Source organism: Bactrocera tryoni, chromosome 1 (assembly GCF_016617805.1).
Source record: "Bactrocera tryoni isolate S06 chromosome 1, CSIRO_BtryS06_freeze2, whole genome shotgun sequence".
NCBI lineage: Eukaryota > Metazoa > Arthropoda > Insecta > Diptera > Tephritidae > Bactrocera > Bactrocera tryoni.
This window is the reverse complement of record NC_052499.1, coordinates 63161229-63185468: the sequence shown is the minus strand read 5'-3', so window position 1 is coordinate 63185468 and position 24240 is coordinate 63161229. Positions and strand designations below refer to the sequence as shown.

At 33.8% G+C, this 24240-nt stretch overlaps 7 protein-coding genes across 7 annotated transcripts; 5 read left to right on the top strand and 2 right to left on the bottom strand.

The window, feature by feature from the left end:
• The first annotated feature begins 1210 nt into the window (after nucleotides 1–1210).
• Nucleotides 1211–1967, top strand: LOC120780429 (60S ribosome subunit biogenesis protein NIP7 homolog). Its single transcript, XM_040112709.1, has 2 exons — nucleotides 1211–1364; nucleotides 1423–1967. Exons 1-2 carry the CDS (start codon nucleotides 1309–1311, stop codon nucleotides 1907–1909), a joined length of 543 nt encoding a protein of 180 aa, XP_039968643.1. The 5' UTR covers nucleotides 1211–1308; the 3' UTR covers nucleotides 1910–1967.
• Nucleotides 1968–2277: 310 nt separating this feature from the next.
• Nucleotides 2278–3467, top strand: LOC120782551 (RPII140-upstream gene protein). Its single transcript, XM_040114880.1, has 5 exons — nucleotides 2278–2459; nucleotides 2523–2688; nucleotides 2752–2840; nucleotides 2902–3172; nucleotides 3242–3467. Exons 1-5 carry the CDS (start codon nucleotides 2278–2280, stop codon nucleotides 3332–3334), a joined length of 801 nt encoding a protein of 266 aa, XP_039970814.1. The 3' UTR covers nucleotides 3335–3467.
• Nucleotides 3468–3856: 389 nt separating this feature from the next.
• Nucleotides 3857–5226, bottom strand: LOC120782550 (twinfilin). The gene is made up of 4 exons (XM_040114879.1): nucleotides 5109–5226; nucleotides 4969–5046; nucleotides 4123–4898; nucleotides 3857–4066 (listed from the first exon to the last, which is right to left on the bottom strand). Exons 1-4 carry the CDS (start codon nucleotides 5131–5133, stop codon nucleotides 3914–3916), a joined length of 1032 nt encoding a protein of 343 aa, XP_039970813.1. The 5' UTR covers nucleotides 5134–5226; the 3' UTR covers nucleotides 3857–3913.
• A 308-nt stretch (nucleotides 5227–5534) lies between these two features.
• Nucleotides 5535–11250, top strand: LOC120773877 (cyclin-G-associated kinase). The gene is made up of 12 exons (XM_040103040.1): nucleotides 5535–5904; nucleotides 6340–6576; nucleotides 6638–6768; nucleotides 6831–6956; nucleotides 7023–7248; nucleotides 7306–8413; nucleotides 8475–8857; nucleotides 8920–9243; nucleotides 9300–9550; nucleotides 9610–10170; nucleotides 10241–10402; nucleotides 10484–11250. The coding sequence occupies exons 1-12, from the start codon at nucleotides 5715–5717 to the stop codon at nucleotides 10592–10594; spliced, it is 3810 nt and encodes a 1269-aa protein (XP_039958974.1). The 5' UTR covers nucleotides 5535–5714; the 3' UTR covers nucleotides 10595–11250.
• A 2118-nt stretch (nucleotides 11251–13368) lies between these two features.
• LOC120782590 (protein HEXIM1) lies at nucleotides 13369–17026 on the top strand. The gene is made up of 3 exons (XM_040114941.1): nucleotides 13369–13582; nucleotides 14963–15631; nucleotides 15690–17026. Exons 1-3 carry the CDS (start codon nucleotides 13561–13563, stop codon nucleotides 16256–16258), a joined length of 1260 nt encoding a protein of 419 aa, XP_039970875.1. The 5' UTR covers nucleotides 13369–13560; the 3' UTR covers nucleotides 16259–17026.
• Nucleotides 17027–18016: 990 nt separating this feature from the next.
• Nucleotides 18017–19620, top strand: LOC120776473 (eukaryotic initiation factor 4A-III). The gene is made up of 3 exons (XM_040107149.1): nucleotides 18017–18291; nucleotides 18362–18920; nucleotides 18992–19620. The coding sequence occupies exons 1-3, from the start codon at nucleotides 18150–18152 to the stop codon at nucleotides 19497–19499; spliced, it is 1209 nt and encodes a 402-aa protein (XP_039963083.1). The 5' UTR covers nucleotides 18017–18149; the 3' UTR covers nucleotides 19500–19620.
• Nucleotides 19621–19698: 78 nt separating this feature from the next.
• On the bottom strand, nucleotides 19699–21899 carry LOC120776466 (4-hydroxybenzoate polyprenyltransferase, mitochondrial). Its single transcript, XM_040107136.1, has 5 exons — nucleotides 21761–21899; nucleotides 21535–21705; nucleotides 21015–21468; nucleotides 20252–20949; nucleotides 19699–20186 (listed from the first exon to the last, which is right to left on the bottom strand). The coding sequence occupies exons 3-5, from the start codon at nucleotides 21439–21441 to the stop codon at nucleotides 19962–19964; spliced, it is 1350 nt and encodes a 449-aa protein (XP_039963070.1). The 5' UTR covers nucleotides 21442–21468; nucleotides 21535–21705; nucleotides 21761–21899; the 3' UTR covers nucleotides 19699–19961.
• Nucleotides 21900–24240: the final 2341 nt, after the last annotated feature.

The following is a 24240-nucleotide window of genomic DNA, read 5'->3' as shown; positions in this document are numbered from 1 at the left end:
ATACATATGTACATATGTATTCGTGCAAGAGCTATCAAAACTAATTTGGAGTTAGTTTATGCTGTTCCAACAACAATTTTTAAATTCTATTCCCAGAACTTTCACAAATAGAAAAATTTCCATAAAATGAACTTGGTTTTGAGCGGTCAGTTTGTATAGGAGCTATACGCTATAGTGGTCCGATCTGTATAATATGTATATACGGATATTTTAGCGCTGCCTTGAATAATAATCCGAACTAATATCTTGTCAAAGAAACAGGTTTTGAATACGAGCAGTTGAGTTTGATCAGTCAGTTTGTATGACAGATATACATATGTATGCTTTAATATGCTTTAATAATTAAATTCGAACATTTTATTCGGAGATTGTACTGCTGACTTGAATAATAATCCATGCCAAATTTCGTAAAGATATGCTATCAAATAAAAATGTTTCCAACACAAGGGCTTGATTTTGATCGACCAGTTTCTCGCTATCTATATACTATTGTGGCCCGAAATCAGCGATGCCGCTGAAAACAGAAATTGCCCAAAATTTCAGATCGAGATGTAAAAACTGTGAGACAAGTTCGCTATATACAGGCAGAGGAACATACAAACGGATAAGACAGCTCATCACCATGATCATTTATATGTATATAAGTATATTGTATATTTGATAGGGTCTCCGATGTTTCCTTCTATCTGTTACAAACTTTTTGACAAACTATTATACCCTGTTTAGAGTATAAAAATATGAAAAAAGTTCTGAATATAGTGACGCTTTGATATTACTAATTAGAAATACTTTATATACATATATGTACATAGACTTGAAACAATGCTTTTACTGCAATGCAAAAATAGAAAATACGAGTATATAAATGAAAATTGAAACCCCATAAGAGAAAAAACGTCGAATGGTTGTCATAGCCGGATATAGCGTCAAGGTTAGTGCAACCGCAGCAACTCTGCTTTTCGAATTTGTAGATAAATAACTGAACTTACTTATAAAAAAGAAAATCATAATAATGATTTCATTAGTTTAAATTTATAAGCATTTTAATTTGTAAATTGAAGTTTAAAAATTGTAATTTTAATATAAGCTTTAGCTAGTTAAATAACTTTTATATATAGTAAAATATGTATTTACTGTTTCCGAGTTAATTCCAACGAGTGGCAACACAACATACAAGTTTTTATGCGTACTGTACATAAACAAAGTGCACGTGTGTCAAAACAACTTCACATTTTGGTCGGCACAATTTTTGTTGATTAAATACCTATTTTAACCTTTTATTTAATTAATTTACATTTCTTATTCATAATGAAGAGATTAAGTGACGAACGTGCCAAGATACTTTTTGAAAAGTTGTCGAAATAGTGAGTAGATACGAATAGCATAGTAAAACAATAAAAAAAGTATTCCTTCAATTTCTAGCATTGGCACCAATGTAAAGCAACTGATTGACCGTCCGGATGGTACGTATTGCTTCCGAGAGCACAGAGATCGCGTTTATTATGTATCTGAACGTATATTAAAACTGTCTGAGTGCTTTGGTCCCGAAAAACTTGTCTGTGTTGGCACATGCTTTGGAAAGTTTTCTAAAACAAATAAACTGAAGTTTCATATAACGGCGTTGTACTATTTGGCACCTTACGCTCAATATAAAGTGTGGGTGAAACCCTCATTTGAGCAACAGTATCTATATGGCAATCACATACCAAAATCTGGTCTAGGACGTATAACGGAGAATGCCGGTCAATACCAAGGTGTTGTGGTATATTCTATGAATGATTTGCCTTTAGGCTTCGGTGTGTTGGCACGTTCCACAACGGAATGTAAGACTGCAGATCCAATGACCACCGTTTGCTTCCATCAGTCAGACATTGGCGAGTACATAAGATCGGAGGATACGCTATTTTAGTTTTAAATGTGTATATATGTGTGTAATTTAGAAGAATTAAAAACCAAAAAAGTAAAAATTTGTCTATCTTTGTATTATACTGGCGAAGAAGTCAAAAAAGGTGTAATATAATATAGTTTTCGTTAATATTTAAATTTAGATTTGTGTGAATACTTTAAATTACACTGAAAATATTTCAACGATTTAATCTAAAGCAAGCATACAAGGGAAAAATATATGAAGAAATGCAACACTCGCATTAATACTGCACGTGTGTTTTGTTGTTGTGTAATCCTATCAATCAGCTGTTAAGCAGCTGTGCATTAAAATTAATAGTCCCTAAAAAGTTATCCGGTATTTAGTATCATAATAGTTGTGTTTCAAAAATTATGAATTTTATTAGAAATGGCAGAAGAATACTCTTAGCTGGTATTCTGCCAAGTTTACCGGGCGATCCAACACAGAATGACATAGTTTCCAAAGACACAAAAACATACAAGGCATATCTACAAAGCAAGCCTGATCTAAATGAAAGTGGTTTGGATCGACTTAAGGATATGTTTCAAGTTGAGTAAGTTTGTGAATTAAAATTAATACGTGTGCCGTGGAAGAATTATTGTTTTTTTCTCCGCAGTGAATTCGGCAGTATCTCTTCCGAGTTGAACTCTATTTATCAGGCAGGTTTTGTTGGTTTTCTATTCGGAGCTATCTACGGCGGTGTTATACAATCGAGAGCAGCCTATTTGAACTTCATGGAAAGCAATCAAGCAACCGCATTTAAGTCACATCTCGACGCGAAGGTTAGTTAGAAAACTTATATTTCTCAAACATACATATATTTTGCCGAATATGAATTCATACAGCGTAAATTACAAGATGAAGTAACCATGAGCTTCGCGAGAGGTGGCTTTAAATGGGGATGGCGTGTTGGTCTATTCACAACTTCATACTTGTAAGCAATAAACTGTATTGTAGGAGTATGTAACTTGTAAACATATATTTTGGTTTTATAGCGGAATAATAACCTGTGTTTCGGTTTATCGAGGGAAGTCTTCCATATTTGAATATATTGGAGCTGGCTTTGTAACTGGCAGTTTATATAAAATAAATTTGGGGCTCCGAGGAATGGCCGCTGGAGGCATTATTGGTGGTGTGTTGGGAAGTATTGCCGGTGCCGCATCATTGGCACTTCTCTATGCATCCGGTACTTCTATGGAAGAAATTCGTTACTGGCAATATAAATGGCGGCTAGAACGGGAACATATAGTGCACGAAGCAATGAAGGTAATTTGTTATATGTAATTAGTTTTGAAGAAAAATTTTTGATTACATGCCAACTTTTTGCTTATTCAGAAACAAGAAGATGATGCTTACCAAAAACCCGGAATTTTTAAAGAGCACGACGTAAAAGTAGGCGATAAAATAACTCTGGATCCCATTAAGTAAGAAATACATCGAAACAAAATAAGCGTATGTTCTGTGAATTTAAGTAGAAACAAATTTAAGTTGATGTACATATGTATGTATATTTTACATATATTGCAATTTAGACGATCAAATACAGCTACATTGAAGACAACATTGTGTATTACTAATTGTTAGATAAACATGATCGTTTACCATTTAACTATTTTATATACTAAGTATTTTATTTCAACGACAAAACTTTTAATCGATGTAATTTTAATGCAATTGAAAATCACGATATGAATTGTTTGAAAAGTAATGTAAAGACAATTTCTTATCATTAGAAAGCAGTAATACATGAGAATACATATATGTATTAGTATGTATGCATAAGATACCGCACATTGAAATATTGAAATATTAATATTGCACACATATGAATATGTGTAATCTCTCCATATTTCATATTTATTATTGTATTAATTTGAAAATGCTTAAAGTCCAGTTTCTGAATCCTAATTCAATGCGAGTTTATCATGAGATGGAAGAATAAGGAAAGCATTAGTCATATTGCTGCGACATGAACATGCAGCTTAGTACTTTGTGAAGTGACTGTCTTTAAGATTGTTCTTGTGGACGAGTCAAACGTTTTGCACCGCGGTTCGGTGGGCCTTTAGGTTTTGCAAACGCGGGTCTGCTGGCAAGTTTTCTAGGATGGAGTTCCTCGAGCAGAAACTCCTCAGTCAATTCTGCACCGCTATCAATTTCTAACTGTATAAAAAATAAATATTAACATATACTTTAGTAAATATTTGAAAATTGCTTACCTTTTTCACCACAGTCACTCCAAGGGCATTCAGAGTATCCAAAAAGGGAGCTTTGCAGCTGGAATACATCATACGTTCACGTACCGAACATGTATACCCTGGCATAGAATAAATGAAAATAAATGCCTCTTGATAGTCACCTTCATGAGTATGTTTAAAGAGATATAAATGATAACGTGCATTTTCGTCAGGAATTTGACGAGGCAAATCAATCAACGACACCACAGCTGCTTTGGAGACATGTATACGTTCCTCTTCAAGATCGATTCGAAATTGTAGATAGTCATATGAACCGCGAAGCAAATCCTTTATAGCTAGCACAGTGGCGTTAGTCAGTGGGCAGGCAACACCACCTAAAGTTTGGTGTCGCGTGTCGGTATTAATATCGGTGTTGATTTCAGTTTTGCGTAATTCTACAAGCTCTTCTTCGCGCGTTGTTAATGGCGCTGGTGCCGCGAAGTCTTGTTTATGTCTTACATATCCTTCAAAGGTGGTCTCTTCTATTGATGTCGCATGTATTTCCTCGGTGATATGAGCTGAACCGAATTCATTTTTAAGTGTCGCTTTTGTAGATGCGTAAACCATCTTTTGTCGTATTGTGGCGGTATCTGGTACCCAGCTCAGCAGAAGCCATGCATATCCCAACGATGTTTTACTATCCAAACGGTAGAGAATATAACATGGTACATTTTCTTCTATTAATGGACCTATCAATTTGTCATAGTCTCTTTCCCAGTCTTTCTTCACATCTACTGTAGCAGTGCAATTCAACTCCTCTGCAATCATATTATTATCAATTAATACCACTCCACACCCTTTCCTCTTATTTATCACAAAAAAACTTACCATTTTCTATTGATACCTTTATCACACGTAGCTTTCCATTTTTGCTTTTCGCGAAAACTTTGGTGAGTTTTTCGTTAGCTAGAATTATTTTTTTAATTATACATGATTATTTTTTCGAACTGAAAATATATTACATATACCTTTTATTCCAGTTTGATGCGACATTTTTCTATTTTTGGCTTATTTTTCAATTTTCGGCAAATATCTGAATATAAATTACTCACTCCAACACACCAACAAAAATGTTTACTGCTATCAGTGCTGCACCTTTGCTTACATTCTATTTCAAATAGTGAAAGTGTAACTTTTTTGTTGTACATATTTAAGAAATAATTTGATAAACTGCGCTTTTTGAAAACAAACTAATCATATATATAACATAAAATAAGAAAAAAACATTCATATTTTCTTTGTTAAAAAATTTATTTATCCAAAATTTCTTATAAGAAAAGTGTATACAATAAACCTTGGATTTGGCAGCACTAGTTCACAGCTGCTCGTATTAAATATTCAGTTCAGTGGCAACGGTAAATGAATTTGATTTGATGTTTTTGTTGTTGCTGTGCTGTCATGGCGTAATTTTCGTTGTTCTGCTTAGAAAACACATACATATATTAAAAAAATCAAAATTTCTGACTAATTCGTAAAAAAAGAAAACAAATACGAAAGTGTAAATAAAGAGTGCTAAGCTAAAGGTGATCCTTTGTATTATTGTCTATTTGAACAAAAAGTTCAGATAGTATAAAATGAGTGAATTCTTTAAATCGGCAATGGGCTATTTTAATACAGCCCCAAATGCCAACGTTATTGGAGATACTGTGAATAGTATCTCTGGCAGTGGTGCTCCAGCAGCAAATATAACGACAAACGAGTTTTGTGGGCAAATTGTTGAAGTGGCAGGATATAAGCTTCGCGTAAAGCGCATTATTGCAGAAGGTAGGAACTGCATTATTCCCAGTTTGAAACATTTTAAAAAACTGATAGCTATTACCACCTACTCACGCTTTCAATTATTCTAATAAGAATGAAAAATCAATAACAAAAATGTTTTACTAGATGTACGCTTATAAAAAACCAATCGGTTTATTAAAAACAAGTTAATTTCAAACGGAAATTCAAATTCCATAAATTTGTACGTAAGCATATGCTGCACTATTACAACAAACTTGCACATCTGTATAATGTCACTGTTTTATCAAAGGCCATTTCTTTGAAAAAATATTGAACTATCCTATATGATGTATGTGTATACATATGTACTATTGTTATCTACATAAGTACATACATACAATTGTTATCAAAATTCGCAGTACATTTTTAATATATACATTTTTTTTTTCCTTTTTTACACTTGCGGTTACTTACTTGTAGGCGGATTTGCCTTTGTATATGTCGCACAAGATGTGCAGTCTGGTAAAGAATACGCCCTCAAGCGTCTCATAGGAACTGATAAGCAAGCTTGCAATGCCATCATTAATGAAATTAACACACATAAACAACTTTCTGGCCACCCAAATATTGTGGCATTTGTTGGAGCAACATTTATTGATAAAACGACAGGACCTCAACAACGGGCAGAATATTTACTTCTAACGGAGCTTTGCAATGGTAACAATTTAAATTTAAGTAGTCTGAAAAAACATAAAAACTATTCTTCATAAAAATTTAGGGGGTTCACTAATTGACTGCCTAAATGTATCATTTGATCCAGCTTTGGTTTTGCGCATTTTTTATCAGGCCTCACGTGCTGTGGCTCATATGCACACTCAGACACCACCAATAAGTCATCGGGATATTAAGGTGCTTATTGTATTTAATCAAATGTTTTCAGGTTATGCTAATTTTATATCTATATTTTACAGATTGAAAACTTCCTTATCAGCAATGATAAACAACTAAAACTATGCGATTTTGGTTCAGCTACTAAGGAGACATTTGCACCCACAATTGAGTGGGGAGCCAAACAACGTAATTTACTTGAGGATCAGGTACACTAATGCTTCGTTATTTATTTTGTATTGTCGCAACAAATGTATTGGAATTTTAAATTATAGTTGAGCTCAGTTACGACACCAATGTATCGCGCACCCGAAATGCTAGACACCTGGTCCAATTACGAAATTGGAATTAAGGTTGATATTTGGGCTTTGGGCTGCATTCTATATGCTTTATGTTTTCAAAAACATCCTTTTGAAGATTCCGCCAAATTGCGTATTGTAAATGGAAATTATATTCTGCCCACAGATTCTCGTTTTCAATGTTTTCATGATGTTATAAAAGGTTCTAATCAACATACTATTTGCATTTATGAAAAATGTTAAAGTTTCTTTTTATTAGGCTGTCTTAATGTAAATCCAGCGCATCGCTTTAATATATCGATGGTGCTAGAACGTTTGGCTGCTATTTCAGAAACGAAAAATTGGTCGCTCAAAGGTGCACTTGAATTGCAAGGAAAACCCATAGAGTCCCCACAGCCAAGAAGTCCTATAAATGGCACAAACCCTGCGAATATTAGTGGGGGCAGTGTCACACGACCACCAGCAAATACAGCTAAAGTTATTGAGGGTACTAGTAAATCTAGTTTCTATATGGATGAACCTACAGATAAACTGCCACAAACGCAATCAACGAGTAATTCCGCAACCACACATACAGCGGGCAATGTCAGTACATCTAATACTAGTTTATTCTCATCATTGCGTGGTGGTGCTGGTAGTTTTCTGAAAAACCTCAAGGACACATCATCAAAGGTCATGCAAACAATGCAACAAACCATAGCTCGTACTGATTTAGACATCAGTTACATAACTTCACGTGTTTTGGTGATGCCTTGTCCATCGGAAGGCTTCGAATCAGCTTACAAAACTAACAATATCGAAGATGTGCGATTATCCATTGAAAGTCGGTTTCCCCCGCAAAAAGTGAGCATTTACAACTTTGGCCCCAGCAACTGTCCGCGTTTACCACCGCCAGTGCGCACTGTCGAAGTCGGTTCAATATATGCTTGCCCTCAAGCGCATTCTCCTAGTTTGCAAGGCATATACTCGGTTGTCGAAGACATGTACGGTTTCCTAAAAGCCGACGCTAAATCCATAGTCATTGTACAAACGAGCGACTCGGGCGGTTGTTCTGCCGCAACAATAGCTGCGGCGCTGCTTATGTATGCGAACTTAATTAATGAGCCCGAAGATGCAGTCCAAGTCTTTGCGGTAAAGCGACATCCAATTAATCTGAGAGCATCCGAGTTTCGTTACTTATATTATTTCGGTGATATTTTGCGCCCAACACCACTATTACCACACTACAAAAGTATCAACTTGGTTTCGTTGAGCTGCCAGCCAGTGCCGCGTATGACAAAAGCAAGAGATGGTTGTCGCATTTACATAGAAGTCTACTGCAATGATCGACTGCTGTTAAGCACTTTGCAGGACTATGAAAAGATGAGGTGAGAATAATTGTGACATTTTTTTTTACAATTTACCAATCATGAAAAAAAATATTTTAAGGTTACATTTGTCGGGACCTGGCAAGATTACACTGCCCATTAATCTAACTGTTTGCGGTGATCTAATAGTTGTGCTTTATCATGCACGCAATGCGCTTAAGGGTATGGTGCGTCCACAAAGTTTAAAGATATGTCAATTTCAAATAAACACTGGATTTATACCGGAACAAGAAACATTGATCACATTTACATCGAACGATTTGGACGACTTACCTGATATCGATCAGGTGCCACCAGATTTCTCTGTTTCACTTTCAATAACTTTCACGGACAACGAATGCCCGCCAAGTAGAAATCCCCCTTGGTTACCAGCCAAGCCCAAACGCAACGCACAACATCTCTTCAGTTCACAGTTGGAGTTCGAAGAAATGGTGGATAATTTTGGTAATTTTTCACACAAAATTTTTTAGAAAGTAGCAATAATTATTTTTAACCATACCATGTAGTAACGAAACCAACTTCCAATCAACAAACGGCGCCGACAAAACCCCAACTTACGACTCATGCTGTACAAAAGCCTTTACGTCCCAATACACCGCCTATTTTGCCGGATGTTACTGAAATACGACATGAGTATGCACAACGTACCCAGCCAGAAACATCGCCCCCAATAGATTTGCTTAATCTGAATCAGCCGCAACCGCAGCTGCCAGTGCAAGATCCACAAGCAACAGCAATGCCAACGAGCGATGCTAGTTTTGACTTACTTGGCGCATTTGGGGATGACAATTCATCTGGTATTGGGTCGGCACCCATACCGGACATTTTAGGTAAGCAATTTGATAATTTTCGCTTTACCGATGTTTATTAAAGTATATGTTTATAGAAAACAATGTGCAGCCCACTTCAAGCGCCGATTTGGATGATATTTTCGGTTCGGTTGCCTCGACAGCCCCAAAAATCAGCGTAGAATTCAATAGCTTTGGTGGAGCTCAGCCAACACTCGCTGATACTGACGCAACAGCTAGTGCAAGTACATCCAGGCCTAAAGTAACTCCAACTCCGGCAACGGGCACTTTCTTCGGCTCAGTACCAACGTTCAACACAAACAGCAGCAAGGAGCCATCACCACAAAACGTTAGTGTAAACAAAAATTGCTAACTTAACCAAAAACTTACTAATTTAAAATTTTTTAGTCAAAAGATCCATTCGCTGACATTGCCAATCTGGCCTCTGGTCTCAACATCAACTTCAATCCGCACACATTAGGCAGTAAATCAACAGGTGCTACACCAATCGGAACCAGCCCTTATACCACACAATTCTCTAGCCCCACACACAACACAAACAACGTTAGAACACCACAAACATCACAGCCAACAACGGCCTCGCCGAATCACATGAAATCTCCTAGTGGCGTTGGTAATTTTGGTGCGTCGTTTACAAGTGGCTCAATATTTTCAACGCCTTCGGGTCAAAACTCGAACCGCCCGTCACCTCAATCGACTGCAGCTTCGGCTGGTGCAAATGTGCAATCGAACCGACCAGATTATAGTCGCTCGAACTTCGATACTTCGAAACCCGCACAAAACACAGGACCACAAGCTAAAAACGCCGACATCTTCGCTGACATACTGGGTGAACAAGGTTACAAATTCGGTAGCAAAACAAATCAAGGACCTCGTTCCATTAACGAAATGCGTAAGGAAGATCTTATAAAGGAAATGGATCCGGAAAAAGTTAAAATTATGGAATGGGTATGTGTGTGCACACAAATTTCTTTTACATGCACGAAGTTTTTATTAATTGATAAAATATGTTTTGTAGACCGAAGGTAAGAAGAGTAACATCCGTGCGCTCTTGTGTTCCATGCACACGGTGCTTTGGACAGACGCAAAATGGACTAAATGTGAGATGTCTACACTCATTACGCCAGCCGATGTGAAAAAGTCTTATAGACGCGCCTGCCTTGCAGTACACCCAGATAAGGTGAGCTAATTAACACTAACAACACATTGGCATTCGTTTAACGCCCTTATACGTTTATTTCATTTTTATCATAAATTATAGCATAATGGCACTGAATACGAGAGTATAGCTAAACTAATATTTATGGAGCTGAACAACGCTTGGACTGATTTTGAGAATGATGCCGCTCAGCAAAATATATTCAACACGTAAAATGCATAATGCAAATACACAAAGTAATCTGCTCGGAAAGCAAATCAATTCTTAAGTGCATACAAATAGCTAATATAAAGAAATTTAATTTACTCTTGAGTATAAATTTCCTTAAACTAGTTTTTAAATGACTGGTATACATGCATATATGCATATATAATTGATTAAAAATCTTTAACTATAAGTTTCGAGTAATACCTTTAAACCAATTGTATTCATATACATATTTTTTGCAACAAGAATTCTAAAAACTAATAGCCAATGTTTATTTTTACAAATGGTCTGAACAGTTTACTTAATTTCTCTACTAAGAAAATGCCTTAAATAGTTACTATTATTATGAAATTATTTATTTCACAATCGATTTAAAATCAAACCGTCGATCTACTCAAAAACTTATTTTATCGAAAAGTTAAAAAACTCATTTTTATGCAAATTGTGATTTGGACACAAAAAAATTGGTATTTAAAATATAATTTTCTATTTGTCAAACTGCTTACAGTTAAGAATATTCCGCAAGTGTGAGTGAGAACTCAGTTTACCATATCTGTTGGAAAAAATGTATAACCTTAAAAATGATAAAATTTATATAAACATTGAGTAACGTATTGGAAAGGACTAATTATTTAAAAAAAAATAATAATAATATTACACAACTTTATTTTTTCTTTCAAATTAATAATTTTCATTTTAAACATCTAAGTGATATATGTTAATACTTATGAAATAGTATTGAGTTTGCTTTAAATATCAAATGCTTCTGATACATCAGATAGATAACAGTTAAAAGTGTTAACAAGAAAAAAATTGACTGGATTACTTCTTTGAACTTAGTTTGTGCGCAATTATATCGTTAAGCAGCGATATGAAAGCTTGTAAGCGATTTCGCGTGATCTTTTAGTTCGCCTTCATTTATAAAATGTAAACTCCCTGTATTCATGGCGACGAGATTAATTTATAATAGCTGAATTCGTGATGTGGTCGAATTACCGAGCCAAAAAAAAATTTAAAAATGTGTACAACCATAATTTATTGCTAGTTGTACGTATGTATATTAGTAATTAAATTTAAGTTTTTTTCTTCCGTACAATTGATTTGATAATATGAAATATACATTACAAAATTTTTTTTAAATAAAATAAGTATTAAATACAAATATATAAATAGGCTAGCGCTTTATATATATTTTAAACTTAATGCAATCAAGAAATCTAAGTGCACCATTCCAAACTAATTGCATATTTAAATAAAAATGCAAACGTTGTATCTTTTGTCCGAGTGCAATTCGTAGCCTCTTATTATAGCAACATACCTTATAGTAAGGATTTTCCTATATTTTTACTATTACTTATATTTACATAAAATCTGCATATAAAAACGGAAGAGATGAAAACGTATCCAATTATTTACAAGGAACAAGTTCAAATATATTACATAATATACGATATGTATGTATGTAAATTTTATTGAACATATGTATTATAAATGGTGACTGCTCACAATGTAGCCAATGCTCAGACACCCATATTTATGTATGTATGATATTTAGCATAGGTGTGACGAAATTGGACATTTATAAGTAGTAAATGGCAAATGCAATCATATTAACTTGCTACATACATATTACATATTTTTGTGGAGTTGTATTAAATGAAAAATGTATAAAATAAAATAAAAACTGACAAAAACGTATATATGTATTTGATATTTTAGATATTATGCACCTTTAAACTATAAAATAAATCAAAATTTCCCAAATATGTTCGAAGTGACCGTTAGAATACAGCAATTGTGCTTCAACCTATATCATACCGATCAGGACCAGGACAATGTCACAAGAAGACAACCAATATAATAAATGTTGCCTACTTAAAGACCTAAATGGGCTAACCCTTGGTTGGATGTAGTCTGGATGCACTTCACCCAACTCCCTTTATGGAACTATTCTCCTGCAACCTTAATATTTATATTCGCCTCAGACTCGCAACTTCGCAAAACTCCTCAAAATCTCTTATTTTTGAAAAAAAAGCGTTTCAAATAGACCGCCGTTCAGTGATATCGGAATTGAGCCGGAGATGAAGGGCTATTGTTTTGGCGCTGTAACCCTGCATTGATCGGTAAATAGCAACCACAAATATAAATCCGGATATGATCCGATTACATAGAGAAAATGTCAAGGTATTTCTGATGAATAAATGTTTCACACATTATTACATTATTATTTTCTAATTTATAATATTCGACAATTAAATACATAAGTTTATGTTCCCTTTGCTCAAAGTAATAAATTCGATTTCTAAGTTCAATCGGACTTAATCGAATATACATATAATTGTATATACAACTGTTGGTTGATTAATGCAAATATTCGTGGAGGGCATAACATTTTGTAAACAAACATATTATTTGCCAATATTGTCATTGCTATGTTCAGTGTCTTTTATCCAAGTTCACCACCTTTTGTAGCTTTGCAGTTTACAGAGATGTATTTGGAAGTGTGCTACGTACTATTTATGCGTTTAGGCATATGCATAGATCAAAATTTAACATAAATTTTCGTTATAATTTGGTAATTGTTATAATATTAAAATTTTGTAAAAGTGCATAATATAAGTTCAAGCTTCGCATATACCCGATCTTATTTTCAGCTGAAGATGTAAGACTAAAAAAACCTATTGCAACTAGTTGCGACACCTTGGGGTACGATTCGTTAACTTCGCAAATACTACACTTTCATCGCTCCGTTGCATATTACAAGTAACAGGAAAACAGTTTAGTAGTCTTGGGGTGTTCTTCTTCAAGGCAGGTTTTATTATTGAGAAAATGGCGATAGGACTCAAATCGTTAAGAACTACTATAGCGGATATATCGTGTATTTTTGATAAAGGAAAAGAGTAAATTTCGAATATTTATAAAGTGGAAAGTGATTAATAAATGTTGTAATTGTTTTTTGGACAAATCTAAAAATGGAAAGTCTCGTTAATAAAGGTAAAAATAAATTTGTGACACAAACGCACAAAGCCACTCCTGCACTTAATCAAACGACGGAAGACGACTATTTAATTTTTTTCTATTTCACTTTACTGCTTTTGTCGTTTGGATGGCTGATGGTGTAGTTTTGTGGTATTGCTAGCGTGTGGTCGCGCAGGTATTTTACTTTTTAGACAAGGGTTTCGTGCTCAATTTTTTAAAACGTATCTAATTGAAAAATGTGTGCTTTAAAAGTGATTTAAAAGAAATAATAAATATACAATAAATATATTGCTTTCCAATTATTTTAGTGGTGTCATTTACTTAATGACATCCGGTTATGAGTTTGTTCCGATTTCTGTATCGAACTTATGACATAAAATATGCTTAAATATTAACTGGTATATATGAATTATGTTTTTAATCTTTGTTTAAGTAGAAGATTAACTCTTGCTTTATAGCGCACATCTTTGCTGGTAATTACAATTAGGCATGAATTTTCTAATAAGGCTCCGCTTGTGTTTATTTGTCACATAAATAATTAAAAAAAAAATATTTTATAAGTAATATTAAAAATAATACTCACTGCCATTTCAGCGGGTTCTTTATATGTCGCCTTCTTTTTATACCCTGAACAAGGTATATTAAATTTGCCACTAAGTTTTTAAAGTTCTCTTTTCCCCAATAAGCGGTCAGTCAAATTCAACTCTTTGTATAGAAAACTTACTTATTTGACAATCTATAATCTCCAAACGTTGCCTTACAAACGCACAGATCAAAATCAGGATAAATGTCCTATAACCTTTAATGCCTGTGTTTTTGTTTTTAATTTTTGTTGAAAATTCGAAGATAATTTGAAATTATATAGTGATATATGTATGTATGTATATATGTATGTAGAGATATAGGAAATTGCTGAAGCAATTTTACATTTATCAAATTATAAAAACTTTATAAATACATACATATATTAATTCTGACTTGTACGGAAAATCGAAAACAAATCATATTTTTTTATAAAAACATTACTAACATTTTCTATGAGTTCAGGGTTTATACAAAAGCTCAATATAAACGTATTATAAATGTATTGCAGTACATTAAATTTAGTTTCCATTTTTACACTAATTCTCTTCCAGCAAATGTTCGGTTTCCTTACAATTTAGATCCTAACATATACATACATATGTACGTATGCATATGTACACACATATATACTTATACAAATCTTACATTAGACTTCATTGCCTTAAAAATAAAAACTTCCCTCCAATTCTTCATACAGTGAACTTTGCTGTTAGTGTATCAAAAAACCCGTCTAGTTATCATGAAATATAGTTTATTATTAAACTTGATTGAAGAATTTCAACTAATAATTAATAATTTTTTCATGTTTAGATAACTTTGCGCAAGAGAATCAAAAAAATTCAGTAAACTTGGAAATTGTCGATGTGAATACATTGATCGTAAATGCAAACGCTACTTCTCCCAACAATCATGTTTCGGAACAGAAACAACCACAAAAGACAAAACGCAAACACCGGCGTGGCAAGCCAAAGCCAAAAAATGCCAACAAGCCATACAAAAATTGGAAATTTCAGGTACCGCGACCAAATTTCAATGGATGTGGCGGTGGTATGAACAACAGGAATGGAGCACGTCCCAAAATCCTGCGGTCACGATCATTGGTGCCATACAATACGAATAAATTTCTTATGGAAGAGCATTTGGCGGAAGTGCCTAGTTCGCTGCTAACACCCTCTGGCCGTACACGTGATTCAAGTTTTTCTGTCGATTCAGAAGATAACTACTTCTTCTCATTGCCAGAAGACGAGGAAGAATTTCTAACAAAGGAGTTTGCGAATGTCTATGAAAAAGCTCGTGTTGAACGATTGGAAAATTTGACTAAACAACAACTTATAGAGGAATGTCTGCAAATTGAGGATCGATACTCATCAGACCAAGGACGACAACAACAATTAAATGCACAACGTATTAGTTCAGAATTTATGTCGAAGATACGGATTTTGGAGGAAAAAGTACGAGAACTATCACGTGAAAATTATAGTAAGCGCTTAAACTTTCCTTAAAAAGCCAACTTAATCACATAATTATTTAATTTTAGATTTACGGTGTCAATTAATGCGCTCAGCTGCAATGGCTGTTGCCGCTTCGCCTCCCTCTGCTGCACCACCCACGGGAGCTGCCTGTCAACCTACGCCCATGGACTCTTCTAGTGTTGATAGTGAAAGTGACAGTTCTAGCTCTTCCTCTTCTTCGTCTTCATCTAATAGAAGTGCAGGACTCCAACGTAATAATAACATACGACAAAGACGAGTTAGACGTAGCTGTTCTTCACGTGGTTCCTTAAGTGATTATCGAGCTTCTAATGAAAATGATCAAATGGAAAGTGATGAAGGAGATAATATAGTGAATGGTGCTAATGTTATTGACGCAAATGCCGAAAATAAGTATCAACGAGCTTTGATAAATTTTAATTGTGAAGGACCCCAATCAAATGCAAACGATAGAAGCATTGTTGTTGATGCAGAAATGGAGGATGACTTCCCATCATTTTCACCTATTTTAGACAGTGTAGAAACCGCACAATCTTTGGAGAATGTAGCAGTTCCTTTAGAAGTCCCTCAATATAACAAAAATGTAGAAGCAACCGAAAGCGGCGAACAAAATTGAACACAATATCGTGAATATAAGTATTTGTAAAATATTTTTCACATTGTTTACCGTACCATTTTGCTAAAAATCTAAAACATGACAACTATACGCAGTCATTTTTTTGGTGTTAATGAAGCTTTCAAACATAAAGTGAACCAAATTGTGTCTAACTTAAAAATATCTACATTTAATAAATAGTGTTGATCATGTTAATGAGGCTTAAATAATTGTTCTAAGAGAATTTTACATTACATTTTATTGTGCTATTAAATTTTGTGTATACGATTATTAAAACCATTTAAATTTTGGCCGGAGACTTAAATATTAATATATGTAATATGGAAAGCCTAAAACATTTTAATTAAAAGCTAACAATTTCATTTCGTTTCAATTATAATTGATTTTATTGTACGTATTGCTATAATACAATTATAAGGTATTTTAGATAAGTGGAACAATTATTCAAGGTCTCACAAAAAAACAAAAACAACAAAGTATGATTACTATTTTTGACTTATTTTTATTTGGTTCTTTATGTTAAAAAGCTCGCTGGTGTTATAACATATTTTCAATCACATTTATGCATTTTTAGTTTTAGAAAGTGCATTTATTATTTAAATTACGAATTTTCTTCGCCTCATGTATACATACATTTACATAAACTAAAATAATGCTAAGATGTGAACTTGCATTGGTAAATTTATTAATATTTTGTAGACATTAACGAAAATAAATTGTACACAACCCAAAAGCAAAATTTGGAAACGTACAAACTTTTTGTACAAATTGTTTTAATGCATACATTTATTTATTAGTTACTAGTCGCAATGCTCGAACATTTTTGGTAAACATAAATATATACATAGTACATATAAAAATACCAAACTTGTGATATTTTCGTGTGTGTGTGTAACTTTTAATAAAAAAATTGGAAAAAATCAACCTTTTTGGCATATAAAAATGGAAAAATAAAAAGACAAAAATATAATTAGTATATTTTGGACATTATCTAATATATTAATTTATTATTATTGAATTAAATTTCTCAAAAACCAAAAACCTAATAATTTAAAAAAATGTATTAAGAGAAGACTTATACTTTTGTATTTGATATACAGAATTGTGCATGTGGTGATTAGTTGAGATGTGTACATGTATGTAAATAAAAACGTGTTGCAATACACGATAAACCGCTCTCAATTGTAACTATATTGTGTACTTTAAAAACAGATGTTTGAAAAGATTGTTTTCTTTTTAAGGATTAGTTTATAAAGACAACTTTGTATATACATAATATAGCAAAAATTTGTAATTCCCATATATACATTAATATTTTACGTTAATATTACACAAATACTTACATACAAATATAGTTTGTAGAAACATATTTTTTGAAAAAAAAACAAAGTAATTTTAAAAGGCTACATTCTTTTTACGTTCATCAGAAAGTCTTCATTAGGGGGTTTTAAAAGTAAATGATTTATTTATGCTTTTAATTTCAAAGGTTAGCTTTCCAGATAATAACATTATAACTCCATTATACATTAATGTGGCTTAAGGACATGACCATGATTGCAAGACAATACATTTAATTGTTTACTACCTGCTCTTTGTTTTCCACCTTTTATTAAATAATTATTCGATTGTCCCTGAATTCGATATCAGCAGGATATCGATAACATGAAATCTGTTGTTTTCGGTTTACGGTGCTTTCACTATAATCAAAAGCAACCCTGTGTGTGAAATGTTTATAAACGAATACGAAATTGAACGACATGTCATAAAGAAGGAAAACGTCAAAAAGCAAATATCGTCCGCATTTTTTACTTTTCGATTTTGGAGAAAATTTTTGCATTTAGTAAATATTTTATATTTTTGGCTCCACTAATAACCAAAATATTCTTACAATATGGATAAGATAACACGGAAAAATGTACCAGCAGAAGATTTATCAAATGTGGAGTTTGAGACCAGCGAAGATGTAGAGGTAGTGCCAACTTTCAATGCTATGAACCTCAAGGAGGAGTTGCTGCGTGGTATCTATGCTTACGGTAATTAGCATGTGGAGAAAGTTATGAGATAAACAACTAATTTAGATTAATTTTTTTTCGAAAAATTTAGGATTTGAAAAACCTTCTGCCATACAACAGCGTAGTATTAAGCCTATTGTAAAAGGTCGGGATGTCATAGCACAAGCTCAATCTGGTACGGGCAAAACTGCAACATTTTCAATCTCGATTCTACAAAGTTTGGACACTACATTGCGTGAAACACAGGTGCTGTGTTTATCACCTACTCGCGAGTTAGCAGTTCAAATCCAAAAGGTCATACTTGCTTTAGGCGATTTTATGAACGTGCAATGCCATGTATGCATTGGTGGTACTAACTTGGGTGAAGATATACGCAAATTAGATTACGGTCAACATATTGTAAGTGGAACACCTGGACGCGTGTTTGATATGATTAAGCGACGAGTGTTAAGGACCAGAGCAATTAAAATGCTGGTCCTCGATGAAGCGGATGAAATGTTAAACAAAGGCTTCAAAGAACAAATTTACGATGTTTATCGTTATCTGCCACCAGCAACACAAGTTGTACTCATATCCGCTACATTACCGCACGAAATACTCGAAATGACTTCAAAATTCATGACAGATCCAATACGTATCCTTGTCAAACGGTGAGTTAAATATTATAAGATTTATTTTCAAAAATTGGATTATAATAATTCTTACTTATTGTATATTATAGTGATGAATTGACCCTGGAAGGCATTAAGCAGTTTTTCGTTGCTGTCGAACGGGAGGAATGGAAGTTCGATACACTTTGCGATCTCTATGATACCTTAACAATCACACAAGCCGTAATTTTCTGCAATACAAAACGTAAGGTTGACTGGCTAACAGAAAAAATGCGTGAAGCAAATTTCACAGTAAGCTCGATGCACGGTGATATGCCCCAGAAAGAACGTGATGAAATCATGAAAGAGTTCCGCGCCGGCCAATCGCGTGTGCTGATTACAACTGATGTGTGGGCGCGTGGCATTGATGTACAACAAGTTTCATTGGTTATTAATTATGATCTACCAAATAATCGTGAGTTGTACATTCATCGTATTGGACGTTCCGGTCGTTTTGGACGGAAGGGTGTTGCAATTAATTTCGTTAAATCCGACGATATACGTATTCTACGTGATATTGAACAATACTATTCCACACAAATTGATGAAATGCCAATGAATGTGGCTGATTTAATATAATTGAAAATTGTAGATTTAATTCTCAAATGATACGTGAAAGTCAGACAAAACCTTAGTAATTTAGTATTTAGTTGAGAACAAATCAACTTTTGGAAATAAATTAATTTAACTTTTTAATAAACATATAACTTACATATACATTATATATGCAGTTAACAAAGATTTGAATAAAATAAATTCAAAACACAGATCGGCAGTATATTTTTTGTATAGAGGGGTTAATGGCATTTTTGTTTTAATTCACAAGTTTGTGTAAATTACAGTAAAACGTAAACCAAATTCTATTAATTATTCAAATCCGAAAAAGGTTCTAATGTTAATACTCCGTATTTATTAAGCATCTATTTACATTAAATTAAATTATGTTAAAATATATTATCCTTTGGTTTACCGAAAAGCCTAATATAGTTGTACTCATCAATAGGCTTGGTCTGTTTACTTCAGAAATTGTTGAACGAACTTTTACGTTAAAACCTCCGGTTTAGCGGGTATATTTACAAGGCTGTTTGCAGGTTGCATTTGTGGAAAGGTATTGTTTCCTACAGGTAAAGGTCCATTATCCATTTTCTCTTTCGGTTTTAAAAGGGTGCCCAAAACAATGCCAAGGAATAAAATTAATCCAACCTGGTGATTCGAGAAGAACTTCTTCGCACAGTCTGTTGGATTATCAATGTTTAGCGAATATATCTAAAAAAAACAAAAAACAATTTATTGTTAGAATGTGTGCATACAGCGAACAGCTGTGAGGTTACCTGTTGTACTAAGTGAGCGCCCACCACACCCACTGCTGCGTAGTATGCAACTGTTTGTTCCGTAGCTACACCAGCAAGTGATAGTCCTGAGAGCATAGCTGCTGTAAATCCAGATAGCCATATTTTGGTGTTATTTCCAAATCGTAAAGCAGTTGATTTCACGCCAATTTGGATGTCGTCGAATTTGTCTTGATGTGCGTATATAGTATCATATACAATTGTCCAACAAATACCGGATAGATACAATGGTAAACAAGCTTCCCAGTTGACTACGCCTTGAGTCGCACACCAACCTAAAAGAGCGCCCCAATTGAAAGCCATGCCAAGCACTAGTTGAGGCCAGTACGTTACACGTTTCATTAGCGGATATGTTATGACTAATCCCAATGAACTTGCGCCTAATACTATTGATTGCCAGTTTAGCTGAAGTAATACTAACAGGCCCAAACTCAACTGAGCCGATAAAAATACAATAGCATCAAATTGCGTTACTTCACCGGAAGCTAATGGTCGCGTGCGTGTACGTTCCACCTTTGCGTCAATATCTTTGTCCCATAGATCATTTATGGTACAACCAGCACCGCGCATTATCAGTGCGCCTGTAGCAAAGAGGCCCAACATTTTCCAATCCGGCCAACAACCGGCATTTGCGCTGAGCGCAATACTCCACGCACAGGGCCAGAATAACAAATATGTTCCTGCGTAATAACATTGAATGACTTTGCATTTATATTCACATATACAAAAAAGAAGTGTTACACACCTATAGGCCGATCCAAACGCATTAAGCGGCAATATGGCGAAACAGCTTCCTTTATGCTTTTCTTTAACTCGTATGATTTACTAACTTTAGCCTCAGGCGCATAGCTGGAGGAGATTCCTTGTGCTGCGGATATATTGGGCATTTTCTTCTTGTCTTTATTACTTGAATACCTCTTTGTGGTCGCGTATAGAGCAGCTCTTGAAATTTGTTTTTCTAATTTGAAGTATAAATTACGGTTACAATGAGTATGGGCAAAGAGTTGTGAAGGCGCCTTCGTGAAATGGCTGCAACCCATAACACCAGTGTGCAATTTTTTGATATATATAGTGTTTCTCCTTTCATCCAAGCACATTTGTGGTGCAGTGTAGATAACTGTTTGAAATCTAACACATTTTTGGATAGATTGTATATTACGTAGCACTGACATGCTGACTTGTTGAGGCGGGTATTAGAACTGCAAATATTTAAGAGATTATTTCCGGTTTGCATTATAAAAGTTATTTGAATATGATTAAATAACCTCTCAGAGAATGGCAAGATTTGGTAAAAATGCAACTTGACCCCTATCTTCTTTCTGCTTTTTTTTATGTTTTGTACTTTATATAGCTTTAGTAATGTTAAAACTTGATTATAATCGCTTGCAAACGCTCTCTTCCACTGCTTCAGTTGACTTCGGCATTTGTTTCGTAACCTTGAAAATCACTTGCATTTATTTTTGATTATAGCATATTGTTACGTGAAATTACTCCAACTTTTGAATCACAGTTAGACTTTTCGCTGTCGTTGGTTTGTATGAGATCTTTTCGAAATATAAATTTGATTTATTTTATTCAACCACATTCTAATGTAAAAATAAAATACAAAAACATACGACCGCTAGCATGCTTTTGACACTTTGCCTAATCACATTTCTTAGGGGTAGCGCAGGTGTTGCCAACTTTTACGGATAAAAATGTATTTAATTCTATAGTCGTCTAATTATTCTAAGCATTTTGTCCATTATACCATATTCAGACCGAAAATTAAAAGATTAGATTATATTGAAGCATTTCATAACCCAACATTGTTCTCACTGCCGTTAGAAAGATCAAAAAACAGCTGTTATTGTCATTCAAGAATTCACATCGCTTAATATTTATCACAAGAAAAGATTGTCACATAGTATTTTGAAATAAAAATACGTTTTTTTATATTTTCCATATAATAGAAATAATAGATGCATTTTTTTATTTGTTAAGTCGATTTTCAGATGAAATTAGATTCATTGCTTTAAAAAAAATTTGTTTGTTTACATTTTTTCCCTTTGTAGTGTCTAAATCAGCTGTGATAAGAGACGTTACTGAAAAACAAAAGCGAACGAGATGTCGCTGGATAATTGCATGTTTAAGAAAAATTATAAAATATGAGGATTAATTACTTCTAAATATTAAACCAAATATTCTGGGTATTCCATTCATAAGAACTAGAAACTTAACCAAAACGCGAGACAGGAAGACGATTGGTTGCATGTAATAAAACCTTGGCACGTTGTTATTGTTGCAACCACACATAACGTTTCTTAAATATGCAAAGGATGTTGTCAGTCAGTGACAGTCCTTTTCCGGACATAAATAACGTCCGGATACGGCCCGCTGACATGAGCTCGAATGCCATGGAAACTATTAAGGTATTCTGATTAGATTATCTTAGAGCGATGACCGTTTCAAATATGTCAATTATCAATATTACCCATCCAAACATAAATAGATCAATATTTTCTATCATCAGTTCCACTCCATTATTTTATTTCATAGAAAACATAAGAGTGTTAAACTACAATGAGTCTCTATCAGATTGCGACCGTTACTTGTTTTGATATTTATTGCAAGTTCGTTTCTTTCAACAAGTTGACAACTAAAGCAGTTATAATAATTATGGAAAAGTATAGACCTTATTAGAACTTTTAAGAATTCATGCAGATAACCCGATCCACAAACCTAATCAAACGGTTCACGACGTAAGCTTTACCACATTTTGCACACTTCCCCAAGCGAAAAGAAGTTAACTTCTTGAAAATGAACCTCTTTGCACCCGTTACCAATTTTTTTGTGCTACCAACGGTTTTGCACACGTCCACCTAATTGGCCAGTCCACTACTATGAGTATTGCAAGTGCCGTTATCAAATCTATGGAGACATTCATTGTCGGCGCAAAAGTCGTAAGACTAACGTGTACACGGAGTGAAGAATTGTTCACAACAACAAATGTATGAACGTTATTGCCTATATAAATAATGGAATGTTACTTCGAATATTTGCTTTTTTACTTTTTTATTTATAATCAACCTAATAAATATAATATATATGCTTAACAGTTAATGGAAATAAGTTTGATTAATGAGTTTATAGCGGTATAGGCGATGGATTACTTGAAGAACTTTGGGTTTTATTTTTTTAAGGAACGAACAGGTGAATGCAAAAAGAGTATAACTTATTTTTAATTTAAAATAATACATTTTATTATCAATAATTGATTTTAATAATTAATTTAAGTAATATAATAAAATAATTATACTCTTGCGACACGTTGCTACAGAGATAAAAGTTTTGTTCGTCCAATATTGAAGATATCTAATGATGAAAATTACAGAGCGTATTTTACATATAACAGTGTACCTTTATTCCTAAAACAGATAAAATTGGGCGAAAACTTGATCTAGCCCCCATATAACTAATATCAGAATTTTCGAACATCCGACTGAATTTACTCCATTAGACGAGTGACTGTATGTGAGGAACCTGATGAATCTCAGGGAACATTTTATTAGTATGTGACATGATAATAGTACGTTTCATTGGGGAAAAAGATAAATTCGGGTCGGTACTACCCCAATTCCAATATACTACATATATTGATTTACTTACTTCCTTACTTGTTATATCTTAGCTTCCAAAAAGTTGGAACTTTTAATTTATTGACTAATAATAATTTTACCTAAATTTGGTAGTGCATTTATTTTGTAATGCAACCGCTTATCAGTCTTATCGTGGAATGACCTTTCAACAGAAGGCATTATCTCTCCATTTGTAACATTGTCTATCAAATGTAACATTTATTTCGCGCTCATATTGCCCTGCACATGTATGTATGTGTGTATGTGTAAGTGTTTAAATGCAATTACAACAATAGCGCAAAACGATCGGCTTGTCGTCTCTTTTTGTACTCTTTTGCTCTGCAAAATTCATAC